The sequence below is a fragment of the Panulirus ornatus genome, chromosome 1 (assembly GCF_036320965.1).
Source record: "Panulirus ornatus isolate Po-2019 chromosome 1, ASM3632096v1, whole genome shotgun sequence".
Taxonomy (NCBI): Eukaryota; Metazoa; Arthropoda; class Malacostraca; order Decapoda; family Palinuridae; genus Panulirus; species Panulirus ornatus.
This window is the reverse complement of record NC_092224.1, coordinates 12,629,589-12,644,549: the sequence shown is the minus strand read 5'-3', so window position 1 is coordinate 12,644,549 and position 14,961 is coordinate 12,629,589. Positions and strand designations below refer to the sequence as shown.

Here is a 14,961-nt window from a genome sequence, read left to right as displayed (position 1 = left end):
GATGAGAGGGCTTGGGAAGTGAGCCAGTTGTTGTGATGATACAGTGCTGGTGACTGATTCAGGTGAGAAACTGCAGAAGCTGGTGATTGAGTTTGGTAAAGTGTGTAAAAGAAGAAAGCGAGAGTAAATGTGAATAAGAGCAAGGTTATTAGGTACAGTAGGGCTGAAGGACAAGTCAATTGGGAGGTAAGTTTAAATGGAGAAAAACTGAAGGAAGTGAAGTGTATTAGATATCTGAGAGTGGATTTGGCAGCGGATGGAACCATGGAAGTGGAAGTGAGTCACAGGGTGGGGGAGGGGGCGAAGGTTTTGGGAGTGTTGGAGAATGCATGGAAGGCGAGAACATTATCTTGGAAAGCAAAAATGGGTATGTTTAAAGGAATAGTGGTTCCAACAACGTTATATGGTTGCGAGGCGTGGGCTATAGATAGGGTTGTTCGGAGGAGGGTGGATGTGTTGGAAATGAGATGTTTGAGGACAATATGTGGTGTGAGGTGGTTTGATCGAGTAAGTAATGAAAGGGTAAGAGAGATGTGTGGAAATAAAAAGTGTGTGGTTGAGAGAGCAGAAGAGGGTGTGTTGAAATGGTTTAATCACATGGAGAGAATGAGAGAGGAAAAATTGACCAAGAGGATATATGTTTCAGAGGTGGAGGGAATGAAAAGTGGGAGACCAAACTGGAGGTGGAAGGATGAAGCAAAAAAGATTTTAAGCGATCAGGGCCTGAACATGCAGGAGGGTGAAAGGCGTGCAAAGAATAGAGAGAACTGGCACGATGTGGTATACCGGGGTCGACATGCTGTCGATGGATTGAATCAGGGCATGTGAAGCGTCTGGGGTAAACCATCTAAAGTTTTGTGGGGCCTGGATGTGGAAAGGTAGCTGTGGTTTCGGTGACTATACGTGACAGCTAGAGACTGAGTGTGAACGAATGTGGCCTTTGTTGTCTTTTCCTAGCGCTACTTCGCGTGCGTGCGAGGGGAGGGGGTTGTCATTTCATGTGTGTTAGGGTGGCAACGGGAATGAATAAAGGCAGCAAGTATAAATTATGTACATGTATATATGTCTGTGTATGTATATATATATATATGTATATATCTGGCAGCGGATGGAACCATGGAAGCGGAAGTGGATCATAGGGTGGGGGAGGGGGCGAAAATCCTGGGAGCCTTGAAGAATGTGTGGAAGTCGAGAACATTATCTTGGAAAGCAAAAATGGGTATGTTTGAAGGAATAGTGGTTCCAACAATGTTGTATGGTTGCGAGGCGTGGGCTATGGATAGAGTTGTGCGCAGGAGGATGGATGTGCTGGAAATGAGATGTTTGAGGACAATGTGTGGTGTGAGGTGGTTTGATCGAGTAAGTAACGTAAGGGTAAGAGAGATGTGTGGAAATAAAAAGAGCGTGGTTGAGAGAGCAGAAGAGGGTGTTTTGAAATGGTTTGGGCACATGGAGAGAATGAGTGAGGAAAGACTGACCAAGAGGATATATGTGTCGGAGGTGGAGGGAACGTGGAGAAGTGGGAGACCAAATTGGAGGTGGAAAGATGGAGTGAAAAAGATTTTGTGTGATCAGGGCCTGACCATGCAGGAGGGTGAAAGGAGGGCAAGGAATAGAGTGAATTGGATCGATGTGGTATACCGGGGTTGACGTGCTGTCAGTGGATTGAATCAGGGCATGTGAAGCGTCTGGGATAAACCATGGAAAGCTGTGTAGGTATGAATATTTGCGTGTGTGGACGTATGTATATACATGTGTATGGGGGTGGGTTGGGCCATTTCTTTCGTCTGTTTCCTTGCGCTACTTCGCAAACGCAGGAGACAGCGACAAAAAAAAAAAAAAAAAAAGTATATGTTGAAATGCATAGGTATGTATATGTGCATGTGGGGACATGTATATATATACATGTGTATGTGGGAGGGATGGGCCATTCTTTCGTCTGTTTCCTTGTGCTACCTCACTAACGTGGGAGACAGCAACAAAGTATAATACATATAATATATCAATGTGGTAGCCCATGTTCACTGAGCATAATTTGAAGATGTATTTCAGTGATATGAAAGACTGTAAAAACTTGGTCTGTTCCATGTAAGCAGGCTTAGAAATATCATCCATAGCTTTTTGCTTTTAAACATATGCATGAAGTTAACCTGGCAATAGAAGATAAAATATGAGGGGAGTGGTTCCTAAAATGTATGGAGTATTGAAATGGAATAGATATGTGGAGACAATGGATGTACAGAGAATTTTGAGTGTGATTGGGTTAGATATGAGATGTTAAGGCAGCAAAGGGCATTAAGGTCAAATTCTTGTAATATGTGTGGCAATCATCAAGAGTGAAGAAAGTTATGCATACAAAATCATGATGTACATGAAGAGACAGGATAAAGGATACAAACAAAAAACAGAAATGAGAGAGAAAACTTCATAGCATACAAACATACACATCACCTGAAAAAAATGTATGCATACATAACACACATATACTGATTTATGCGAGTGTTGCTAAACATATTGATCATGAGATTTTTACCATCCCCATACTATATCAATCAAAGTGCATACATTGGCAATGTGAATGAGCTACTCACACAAAACAAACCTTACAAACATAAAAATATCACCTTTTCAAGCCAACCTGGCCCTCCATCAATTAAGGAATCTGATCGAGATATAGGCTGGTGATCAGATTCTCTGTTGCTCCCAAACTGATCCTGATGCTCCTGTTTCTGTTGATCCACTGAGTTACTTGACTTTGATGTACCTGATGCTCCTGTATTTGATATCAAAAAGTGAAAAAATTATTTTCATAAAAGAAATACTGTGAAAAAATCAAACAATTTGTAAAATTTGAATACAAATACATGTGACCATTTCCAAACATTGTTATTTTCCTGAAATGCTTCACTTCTTTTAGCCATATCAGTCCGTTCATTTTCAGACTTCAAACTTTCTCTGATTACATTCTAATAATAAAATGCACCATCATCACTTTCATAAACCTTCTAAAAATAAAATGTACCATCATCAACTGATAAATGTACTGCAGGAAAACAATGGTCCCATAGCCAGAGAGGAAGCTGTATTCATCCGGGGAAACAGTTTTCCTTCGTGGGAACCTAGGTGGCACACACTGCTCCGCACACAGTGAGCATACACGATGACTAATGTGAGTTAACATGCACCACAATATTGTTGACCAACAATGGTGCCATAGAGTAAGCATAGTCTTCATAAAAAAACACCCTCCCAAGTTTTTGTCTATTTCCCAAGACATCTTTAAAGGGTATAAAAATAGGATATTAAATGAAGGCATATGAACAATTCTAAGAGGAAGAGGGCTCCTAGCCTGACCCACTAACACCTGAATAAAAATCCCGCATCAGAGGAACACAGTGCCCAACCCTACCTCAAGTGAGTTCAGTCCAGGTTATGGTGAGTTATGAAAATGTACCGTATAATGTATGTATAATATGGGTAGTGAAATGGTTACTGTAGTGTTGATAAAGCATAGCCTACCTTCTATCTTCAAAACCTTACCGATAATTTTTCTATAGAGTTAGTGAAACATTACTTATTTGAGTTATGAATGGGGAAATGTATATAATAGGCCCATAGCCAGGAAGGAGGTGGTGTTCTGTTGGGGAAAACAGAGTTCCCTAGTGAGAAGCAAAGGTGAGGGCACCGCTATACAGACAGTGAGTGCCACCAAAGCACATTTGTATTTTAGCTTCAGTACAGTACCTACATTACCTACTTCTTAGCACCACTAGTAACTGGAGAACTTAAAAGATGCTTTGGTAATATGATGCAAGAGGCAAAACATGGGCAACATACAGTAATACTGCAGAATATAATACAACAGCACTAAATGACTAGACACTTTCCACACCATGCATATGTGTGCTTCTCATAAAGTGCTGGCAATGCCATACTATCACACTGCCAGCCTAATGATGGTCATGCTATTCCAAAGTTAAGCCAGCATAAACCAAAAGAGGTTGTAAATAGACCATGCATATTTCAAAATGGTGTAAATCAAATACACATAAATAGAGCGGTACCTGTTAACTTTGCTGAGTGTACCTAGTAAGTAGCAAGGAAGAGTGGCATTCATAGGGTATCAGACTAAGAAAGATAATGTGGTTTCAGGAGTGGTAGAGATTGTGTGGATTGGATGATTGATTTGAAGAATATGGGAGAAAAATATCCCAGGTAATAGATGGATCTTTGTGTGGTATTTATGGAAATCATATGATAGGGGTGAGAGAGATGCTTTGCGAAAGGTGTTGTGAAAATGTTGTGAGGAGCATTTATCAAGAGATTAAGGTGTATGTGCATATAGACTGAGAGGAGAGTGAGTGGTTCCACGTGAAAGTGGGTCTGCAACAGAGGTGCATGATATCACCAAGGCTGTTTGATCTCATTCACAAATGGGATGGTGAGGGAGGTGAATACAAGGGTATTGGATAGAGGGTCAGATAAGCAGTCTGTTAGGGGAGCAAAGATCTGGAAAATGAGTTAGTTGACATTTGCAGTAGTTGGTGTCTGAGTATGAGAGAATAAGTGAAAGCAGAAAGATGAGAGTAAATATATAAAAAAAAAGCAAGGTAAACAGATTTATCAGCTGGGATGTGAGTTTGAAAGGAGAAAACTGGGAGGCAGTGATGAGTGGACATGACAGCAAATGGAACCACAGTAGCTGGAGTTCATCATAGGGAGGGTGAGAATATGAAGGTCCTGGGAGCATCGATGAATATGTGGAAAGAGAGGTCACTAACTGGGTGGGTGCAGATGAGCATGTATGAAGATATAGTAATCCCAATGATGTTTGGATCCAAAGCATGGGCTATAGATAAGGGTGTAGAAGAGAATGTGGATGAGTTGGAAATGAAATGTATGAAGATATTTGGTGTGAGAAAGGTTGAGCAAGTAAGAAATGATAGGGTAAGAAAGAGGTGTAGTAATAAGAAGAGTATAGTTGAGAAAGCTGAAGAGGGTGGGCTGAAATGGTTATGTTATAAGGATAGAATGATTCAGGAGAGGTTGACAAAGAAGATATAGGAGATGTTGACAAAGAAGATATATGTGTAAGAAATAGAGGGAACAAGAAAAGGTGGGAGACTGGACTGAGGTGAAAGGATGCTGAGAATATGGTTCTGACTGCTCGAGTCCTGAGCATGCTGAGGGTGTAAGGCATGCAGGGAATAAAGTGAAATGGTGCAATGTCATATAGAGGTGTAAATGTGCTGTCTATGGATTGAGCCAAGCCATATGAAGCAGCCAAGGGGAAACCACAGAAAGGTCTGTGGGGCCTGGTTGTGGACAGGAGGCTTATCATGACAGCTAAAGAATGGATGTGAGATAATGTGGCTGTTTCCGGCACTAGCTCATTAACATGGGAAATGAAACTGATATGAGAAAAAGTAATGTTAGTGATTGCAATAATAATAATGATAACAATTACAATGTATAGCACCATGATGCCCTGAGTGACGACACTTCAGGTAGCAATTTTCATATGACACTTCAGAAATAATGAAAGTTGACATTGTTTTTCAAGTTGGAACTTAAAGAAAAAACTAGAATCCCTTTATATATATATATTCTTACTCATTCTTGTTTTGATAATAATATATAGTAAGCTGACTTAATGTTTTTTGGACTGATGAGTCAAGTTTTGCTGAAACATTACCCTAAAACACGTGCTCAAGTCAAAGCACTGGTTCTACTCTGATTCTTGTTATATACAATTATATATACATTTAAAGCAACAGAGGCTCTTTGCTAATCAAAAGTGTGAGACAGCTAAAAGATGTCACACCTGGGTAGTGCAAAGGCAACTTATCATTTTTCCCAACAAAATTCCCTGCTAAAAAAGAATAACATTGGGGCTATCAGCTGACAGCAAATCCCAATGTTGTAGTCAGCCCAAAGCTAATCAAAGGTGTGAGAGCTAAAAGTTGTCACACCTGGGTAGTGCAAAGGCAACTTATCTTCTTTCCCAACAAAATTCCCTGTTGAAAAAGAATCTATCTTTTTTCCCAACAAAATTCCCTGTTGAAAAAGAATAACATTGGGACTATCAGCTGACAGTAAATCCTAATGTTGTCATCAGCCCCCCAAAATCTATTATCATGTGCATTCTCAAAAGAAAAATATGCCAGAAGCTACATAAATAAAGACCATCTCAGTAGAGCTCTTCCCTTACATAATTACATGAAGTGATTGATACATGAATATATAACCCAAAATAGAGTTAACAAAATATATCAATCCCCTTTTTAATGCACCCTATTGTATCAGCAGCAAGCTACCAAGGACTTGGTTCTATGTGAATGCTGGTTTATCTTTATATCCCTCAATGGGTAAAAATTGATCTAGTTCCATGATTGTACCAAGGGCATGATCCTACTGTGCAAAGCCTTCTGTTCTTGCTTTGATGGATACAACTTTTCTGACATCATAGGAGAATAACAATAAAGGGCCTTTAGTTGTGCAAGGATGGGCTGGCTCTGAGTAATAATAACCTTTGGTGACCCAAGCAATATCTCAGAAATTCACAGAAAGCTTGTTTAACAAGCTCCTCACAGTACACTCAGAGCTCCTGGTTACATGTACTCTGACTAGGTAGCAGCTCAAGAGGTGAGCAAAAATCCAAAGAACAGAATACTTCTAAAATGAACCAGTGTCAAGAAAAGTTAAGCTAGTCATTAATGTATTACACTTGCTAAGGTTAAAACCCCTTCAACATGGATTTTGTCTTAAAACCCCAGTAATCTGTATGAAGGGAAAACAAGGTGATCTCTTCTGATATGAGACAACTCTGAAAGGTACAAAAACCACAACCAACGGTTGTCACCATCCACTTGGAAATAGTAACAAAGATAACATCAGTGAACAAACAAGTCATGTAAATCAATTCATCTACATGACACCTATAACCTTCTCATTTTTTTATGTGGAAAGCTCTGGCCCTACAAGAGGTTAACAGCATTTTCTGCCCTTTGAGCAGCCTTAGTCCCCTATTACCTCCTGACACAGTAATGCTCAAAGTATAAGGTTGTCAGTCTACATGGACCAAGTAACTTCAACCCAAGAGTGACTTTTAGGATGCATTTTATCTGCAAATTGTTCCAAATGCTCCTAAACCTGTGAAAAACACTCTCTCTGAAAAAGAAAATTTTCTTCCCCCAAGCTCAAGCTACTAGAGCCCCATTTCTACTGAAACAGAGAAGGTCAATCATATAGAACTAATGAAGTACAGACTTGACTGACTAATATTCAACCCAAGGTGGTACAACCTGGGGATATGAATTAAAATTTCACTCTTTGGGGACACCATTCTAGTCTGTAACTTTCTGTATTCACTCTGTAAGGAGCCTACATACTGAAAACTTCCAAAGGAATATCAAAACAACCCAAAACCAAAAAAGAAAGAGGAGAGGAAAAAAGAAAGTGTCACCATTCACTTACAAAAGGTAACATCTTCAGTACATGATAACATCACTGAACATACCTTGTTAGTACACCTCTTAGGGGGAGGCATTGCCCAATTACATCAAGGCAATAGTTTTAGATCTGGACAAACACCTGAGGTGAACTGTTAATTCTAGTTCTGACACTTTTGGAGCCTTACTGCCTCTGAAAACACTGCACTAGAGTTACCCTCTGCCAGTGGCCTGTCAAAGGTGAGGCACAAAGGGCTATGAAGCAGCACTGAAGTCTACCAGTTATGCCAAGGGTTAAAAGGAACGAGTGATTAAGGGTGATGGCGCTGAATGTGAATGGGATGACTGGGGAGAAGAAAAAGGAGGGAGATTATAGAGAGGTTTAAAAGCTGTAGAGTGGGAGTGCTAGGGATTGGGAACCCATATCCTCAGGCAGAGTGTGTGGAGTGAAAATGGAAGTGATGAATGCAAGTTATGGGAGGACATAAAAGGAGATGTATGGCTGGGAATGAGTGAAAATTATTGGGAAAGAGAAAAAGAAGGATGTGCAATGTGTATGGGAGGGTGCTACAGAGAATGAATGGAATGGATCAAGAACAGTCTGGGTGAAAGGAAAGATTGGGATTGTGAAATATGCATGGGTATGTGTATATGAACCTGTGAATGTGAAAAAGGTGAGGTAAGGATGAAATAAACTTTTCTGAAGGAATCTGAAAGACAGTATAAATGGTTTTGAAAATGAGAGAAATGGGGTCGTAATGTGTGATATCAATGCGAAAGTGGGATGCGATGGAATTGGTGAGATAGTTGGTAAATGGGGAGTGCCCGCAGTAAATGAGAATGGAAGCTATCTTGTGGATATTTGTGCTGAGAGGAGTTTATTCCTTGCAAACACCTATTTTTTAGCACAAGATGATCCACAAATATACATGGATGAGAAATGATGTAAAGAAAAAAGAAAAAGGCTTTGATTGACTATGTGGCAGTGGATGAAAGATAGAGAAAGGCTGTGCCAGATGCTAAAGTAGTGAGGAGATTCTGTGGAGATGGATCATTTTGCAGTTCCTGTGGGGATGAGGATCAGAGAGAAGTGGAGGTATGGAGTAAGGGAGAATGGAGAGGTAAAAGTGTTGGCAAGTGAGAAGATGAATCTGGAAAAATACAAGGAGGAATATGAAAGCAAGATAACTGAAAGTTTATATGGAAATGCAGTGAATGTAGGAATGCAATTATGTGTGAATGAGGTGTTTAAAATGTTTAGAGAAATACTAGTAAAGGTTGTAGAATCAGTAGACAGACGCAAAGTCGTGAGAAATAGGAATAAAAAGGGCAATGCATGGTGGACAGAGGAAACTAGAAATGCTGTGGAAAAGAAAAAGGTATATGGTATATCTATTGCTCAACAGGAATGCACCAATAAAAGTTCAGCAAAGGAGGAGGAAAAAATACAAAATATGTAAGCAGAATATTAAGAAGCTGATAGAGGAAAAGAAAAAGCAAAGAAAGAGTAGATGAAGATTTTGGAAGAAAGTCAAGAGAAAAGGTTTGGGAAAATAAAAAACTATACTGGAAGGAGGTGAAAGAGGAAAGAGGGAATGTTGATCTAGAAGTAAGGAATGGGAACTGCTGAATCAAAAGGAGGAAGTGAAAGGAAGATGGAAAGAGTACTTTGAAGAAATGAATGTGGGAGAATGGAAGGCAGCAGGTGTTCCATGCATGGGTACGGTGGACAGAGGGAAGAGGAACAAGTGAAGGGCCTATGGCAAAGAGGGAGGTAAGACAAGCAATAACGAGACTGAATGTAGGAAAGGCACCTAGAAGGGATGGGATTATGGATGAAATCCTGAAGTATGGAGGAGAAAGTGTGATAGATTGGATGCATCTTATATATAACTTAGCATGGAAACAGAAGGTTGTGCCTGAGCATTGGGTGAAATCTATTATTGTTCCTTTATTCAAAGGAAAAGGTGCTAAGGATGTATGTAGCAATTATAGGGGAATAAATCTGTTAAGAATGTATGTGAGAAATACTTAGAAAAGCAAATGGATTTGTATGTAGCATTTATGGATCTGAAGAAGGCATATGATAGAGTTGATAGAGATGCTCTGTGGAAGGTATTAAGAATATATGGTGTGGGAGGCAAGTTGTTAGAAGCAGTGAAAAGTTTTTATCGAGGATGTAAGGCATGTGTACGTGTAGGAAGAGAGGAAAGTGATTGGTTCTCAGTGAATGTAGGTTGTGTGATGCCTCCATGATTGTTTAATTTGTTTATGGATGGGGTTAGGGAGGTGAATGCAAGAGTTTTGGAAAGAGGGGCAAGTATGAAGTCTGTTGTGGATGAGAGAGCTTGGGAAGTGAGTCAGTTGTTGTTTGCTGATGATACGGCGCTGGTGGCTGATTCATGTGAGAAACTGCAGAAGCTGGTGACTGAGTTTGGTAAAGTGTGTGAAAGAAGAAAGTTAAGAGTAAATGTGAATAAGAGCAAGGTTATTAGGTACAGTAGGGCTGAGGGTCAAGTCAATTGGGAGATAAGTTTGAATGGAGAAAAACTGGAGGAAGTAAAGTGTTTTAGATATCTGGGAGTGGATCTGGCAGCGGATGGAACCATGGAAGTGGAAGTGAATCATAGGGTGGGGGAGGGGGCAAAAATCCTGGGAGCCTTGAAGAATGTGTGGAAGTCGAGAACATTATCTCGGAAAGCAAAAATGGGTATGTTTGAAGGAATAGTGGTTCCAACAATGTTGTATGGTTGCGAGGCGTGGGCTATGGATAGAGTTGTGCGCAGGAGGGTGGATGTGCTGGAAATGAGATGTTTGAGGACAATGTGTGGTGTGAGGTGGTTTGATCGAGTAAGTAATGTAAGGGTAAGAGAGATGTGTGGAAATAAAAAGAGCGTGGTTGAGAGAGCAGAAGAGGGTGTTTTGAAATGGTTTGGGCACATGGAGAGAATGAGTGAGGAAAGATCGACTAAGAGGATATATGTGTCGGAGGTGGAGGGAACGAGGAGAAGTGGGAGACCAAATTGGAGGTGGAAAGATGGAGTGAAAAAGATTTTGAGTGATCGGGGCCTGAACATGCAGGAGGGTGAAAGGAGGGCAAGGAACAGAGTGAATTGGATCGATGTGGTATACCGGGGTTGACGTGCTGTCAGTGGATTGAATCAGGGCATGTGAAGCGTCTGGGGTAAACCATGGAAAGTTGTGTGGGGCCTGGATGTGGAAAGGGAGCTGTGGTTTCGGGCATTATTGCATGACAGTTAGAGACTGAGTGTGAACGAATGGGGCCTTTGTTGTCTTTTCCTAGCGCTACCTCGCACACATGAGGGGGGAGGGGGATGGTATTCCATGTGTGGCGAGGTGGCGATGGGAATGAATAAAGGCAGAGTGTGAATTGTGTGCATGGGTATATATGTATGTGTCTGTGTGTGTATATATATGTGTACATTGAGATGTATAGGTATGTATATTTGCGTGTGTGGACGTTTATGTATATACATGTGTATGGGGGTGGGTTGGGCCATTTCTTTCGTTTGTTTCCTTGTGCTACCTCGCAAACGCGGGAGACAGCGACAAAGCAAAATAAATAAATAAATAAATAAAATCTCTTGAGTATACCAGGAAAGGTGTATGCAAGAATATCAATTGAGAGAATAATGAAAGTGACTGAATGCAGAATAAATGAAGAGCAAGGGAGTTTTAGGAAAGGCAGGGGATGTGTGGATCAAATTTTTGTAATAGAGATGACCATGGAAAAGTATCTAGTGAAAATCAAGAAGTTGTATGCAGCTTTTATGAATCTGGAGAAAGTGTATGACAAAGTCAAGTGGAATGCTTCATGAGATGTGTAAAGGATATATGGTATAGGGGGACAACTGCTGAATAGTGTAAAAGTCTTCTATAGAGGAGCAAATGCATGTGTAAGAGGGGATGGAGAACTGAGGAAAAGTTTTGGGATACATGGAGGTGTGAGGCAGGGTTATGTGATGCCACTGTGGCTTTCTAATATATGGATGGAGTGTGGTGGTTTGATATGGTGGGTAGTGGCAAGCCTGTTTGCAGGTGATTCTGTGTTGTTTGTGGAGAGTGACGAGGAGATGCAGAAGGTTCTAAGTGTCTTTTATGATGAGTGTAAGTGGAGGAGATTGAAGATAAATGCAAGGTTAAGTAAAGTAATGATGTCTGAAAGGAAACGGTGAAAGGAAACGGAGTGAAAGTACAGATTTTGTAAAATCATATAAGGTGAATGAAAAAAAGTGTGCTAAGTTGAGCTGTGGATATAGGGGGAAAAAGACTGGAAGAAGTGAGGGAATTCAAGTATCTGGGAGTTGTCTTGGGTAGGTGTGGTGATAAGGAAAGAGAGATAAGGGAGAGAGCAGTACAGAGTAGAACAGTCACTGGGTCCCTTAATAGAATAATGAAGGGTAGAGGTGTAAATCTGGAAGCAAAGAGAGGATTAAGGGACAGCATAGTCCTCCCAACTCTGACCTATGCAACCAAAACATGGACATGGAATGATGCACAGAGATCATGAGTCCAAGCTGTGGAAATGAGCTATTTGAGAAGACCATGTGGTGTGACTAGACGGAATGAAGAAAGAAATGAAAGGGTGTATGAGAGATGTGGTACAGCAAGGAATGCAAAGGGAGTGAGTTGTAGGTGGTAGAATGGGTGAAACATAATACACTGAGGTGGTTTGGGCATTTGGAAAGAATGTAAGACTGGGAGCTTACAAGGAGAGTGTACAATAGTACGATTAAAGGAGTTGGTGTGAGTGGAAGACCACTTGTGACATGGGCAAATAGGGTGGAAGAATACTAGAGGGAGAGAAACAGAGGAAGAATGTGTGGAATGGCATATGCGATGGAGGAATGTAAGGACAGAGATAAGTGGAGACTCTTTTGCCATGGCTACCCCTTAATGGGAGTTTCCAGAGGGAATGGGCATCAGAGATATTGATAGAAAGATAAATGAATAATCCATTTAAGTCAAATAAATCAATTCATCAGCATGATACCCACAACCAAACCATATCAGAAATTACCTGTTATCAATTGTAGGGACAAGAAGCCTGAGTAAGAAACAAGGTAGGAATAGAATGTCTACACATGTCCAGCTTCTACAAACTTATGAGGGAGGTTGATATTAGCCAGGGGATGATAGCATCACTAACAAATTGAGGTTGCTGGCTGGTCGGTGGGCATATCTACGCAGAGCTAGTAAACCCCTAGCACCAAAAAAGTGGTCAATGAGAGATAAATGCATTGACTTCATCAGAAAGCAGGGGTTAAGAGGCTTCTAGCCCCCAAGGATCCCAGAAATTCTCTCCAAGATTTTTAAAATGATCTAAGCCTGGAGAGAGATATCTATATGGAGTTCAATCTGAAGGCTAGAAATAAAAGTAAAGAGACAGCAGGCTGACATTAAGCAGGTCTGAAAAGCACCAGCGAGTAAGTGTACATGCTTATGAGTAAGAGGTCACCAGACCTTAGCTCACTTCCATGCCATGCATGGCTTGCTGTATGGTCACTCGGTTTTGTGAAAAAGTATCTACTTGTCTTTTATACTTTACAACAACTGAGTAGGGTGAATCCTTATTAATTCTTATCTCATTTCTATGGGTAAATTACTATCAAATCCCCACCAAGCAAGTACTCTCTCATGTGCTCAAGGGATTCCATGTGTTGGTCAGAAAAGTAGTGCATGAATTCTAAAACCAAAATAGTGTCACTCCTTTCTAAGTCCTGTACAGCATGACCTACCTCGCACAGCTCTCTGGAAGAGCTTTGAAAATGAGAATCCATAACCTTGAGGCTTTTCATCAGGAGTCAGAGGCCCAAACTCAGTTAAACCTGTAGGGGAATTACTGGAACGACTCATCTTCTAAATCATTATTGTGCCTGATTTGCCCTTCTTCATGGACGCTTAAGAGACTTCAACATATTTCTGGAAAAGAAAAAACTTATGCAGATAATGACACTGAATATTCAGAATTCTGTACGTGAGAATAAAAGTGCTACTGCAAAATTCTATACCACATTTCAGAAAATATCATTATCTCATCTAAATTAATGCACTATTCCTACAGTCTTTTTAATCATGTATCATTTATCAGTAATCATCTATACGCTATTTTACTCATTAAGTGGAAGCAGTACATGCACATCCTACCTATGGATTGGAGCAGTCAGAGGTGATTTAATATAAAACTGATGAAGAGAAATAAAACATTTTCCTTTGACAGGATTCATCCTCAGAGCTTTGATTAAGATAAATTACATATTTCCCTTTGACAAGATTCATCCTCAGAGCAAATCTAATGAGCTTCCTCAATTTTTCTACCTCATTCTAATATGAGTAATCATGCCTTTTTGGGCAATTTCCTTTTGAAGGCTCTTAGTCAGGTCAAAAACAGTCCTCACACTGAGTTCTTTCACTAAAGTGGAAACAAGTTTCAAACCTGGTCTCATAAACAACTGGTTTACTTGGCCCCTAGCAGCAACCTATCACCCTTGTAAGTTCCCTTTCGATATACCTCAAACATGACTTTGTCAAAAATAGGTTCCTCCACTACATGGAAAATGAAAGTAAATGCTAAAATAATAAAACTATAAATGGTTTCCAATTCAAGTGGTCTGATTAAGGGACCATTCACAGTGGATTAAATAATGACTTTGGAACTGGTTTGCTTAAACTAATTTTTCCAAGTCTTGACCACAAGAAACACTAGTCCATAACCATCCAATCTGTGGCTCACATCTTTACACCAGAAAGTTATACAGGACACAATATGGAACAAGACCTTCATTTACTATGTACAGCTCATGGGCTGGTAAAAAAAAAAAAAAAATGGCCTACTATCAAATTCTAAAAACTGCAAAGTATGAAATACAGAATGATTACTGAAATTTGGATTTATGACAATGTTCCTTTCTTGAAAGGTCCCTAGAGTTACTCTAAGAACCCTTTTTGTGGAGCTCCTGCAGCTTCAAGGTTACACTACTTCCAGTAACAAGCAAATTATGTGCTCCTTTGGAATGAGCAGTTCTATGATGATATTGTACTCCCAGTGATAGAGACTAATCACGTGACTTTTTGCTTGCAGTGTAACCTCATACCGGCAGAGTTCAGTATCACCTCTCTCTCTCCCTGGAGATGGAGGAGAAAGAATACTACCCCACATGTCATAGAAGGGGACTTAGAGGGGAGTGACCATGTGACTGGAAACACTCACTTCCTGTATTACTTTCCAAACAGAGGAACAAAGCAAGGAGCCATATGAGGCATTTTCCCTCTAAGACTCTGTCATCTGTTCTTGACACTACTTCGTGTATGAAAAGTTTGCTGAGTATTCCTAGAAAATTGTATGGGAAGGCACTGGTTGAAAGAGTGAAGGCATGTACAGAACATCAGATTGGGGAGGAGCTTTGTGGTTTCAGAAGTGGTGGAGGATGAGTGGATCAGGTGTTCATTTAAAGAATATACATTAGAAGTACTTAGAAAACAGATGGAT

At 40.3% G+C, this 14,961-nt stretch overlaps 1 protein-coding gene across 4 annotated transcripts in view; it reads right to left on the bottom strand.

Moving 5' to 3' along the window:
- The window catches only part of fab1 (fab1 kinase), a 1,098,541-nt gene that overhangs the window by 659,175 nt on the left and 424,405 nt on the right, over nucleotides 1-14,961 (bottom strand). For all 4 annotated transcript variants that reach the window (XM_071675364.1, XM_071675510.1, XM_071675419.1 and 1 more), the window contains exons 2-3: nucleotides 13,211-13,394; nucleotides 2,625-2,773 (exon numbers count right to left, since the gene is read on the bottom strand). In XM_071675364.1, the coding sequence (XP_071531465.1) occupies nucleotides 2,625-2,773; nucleotides 13,211-13,328 (267 nt within the window). In that variant the 5' untranslated portion in view covers nucleotides 13,329-13,394. The remainder of the gene's footprint in view (nucleotides 1-2,624; nucleotides 2,774-13,210; nucleotides 13,395-14,961) is intronic.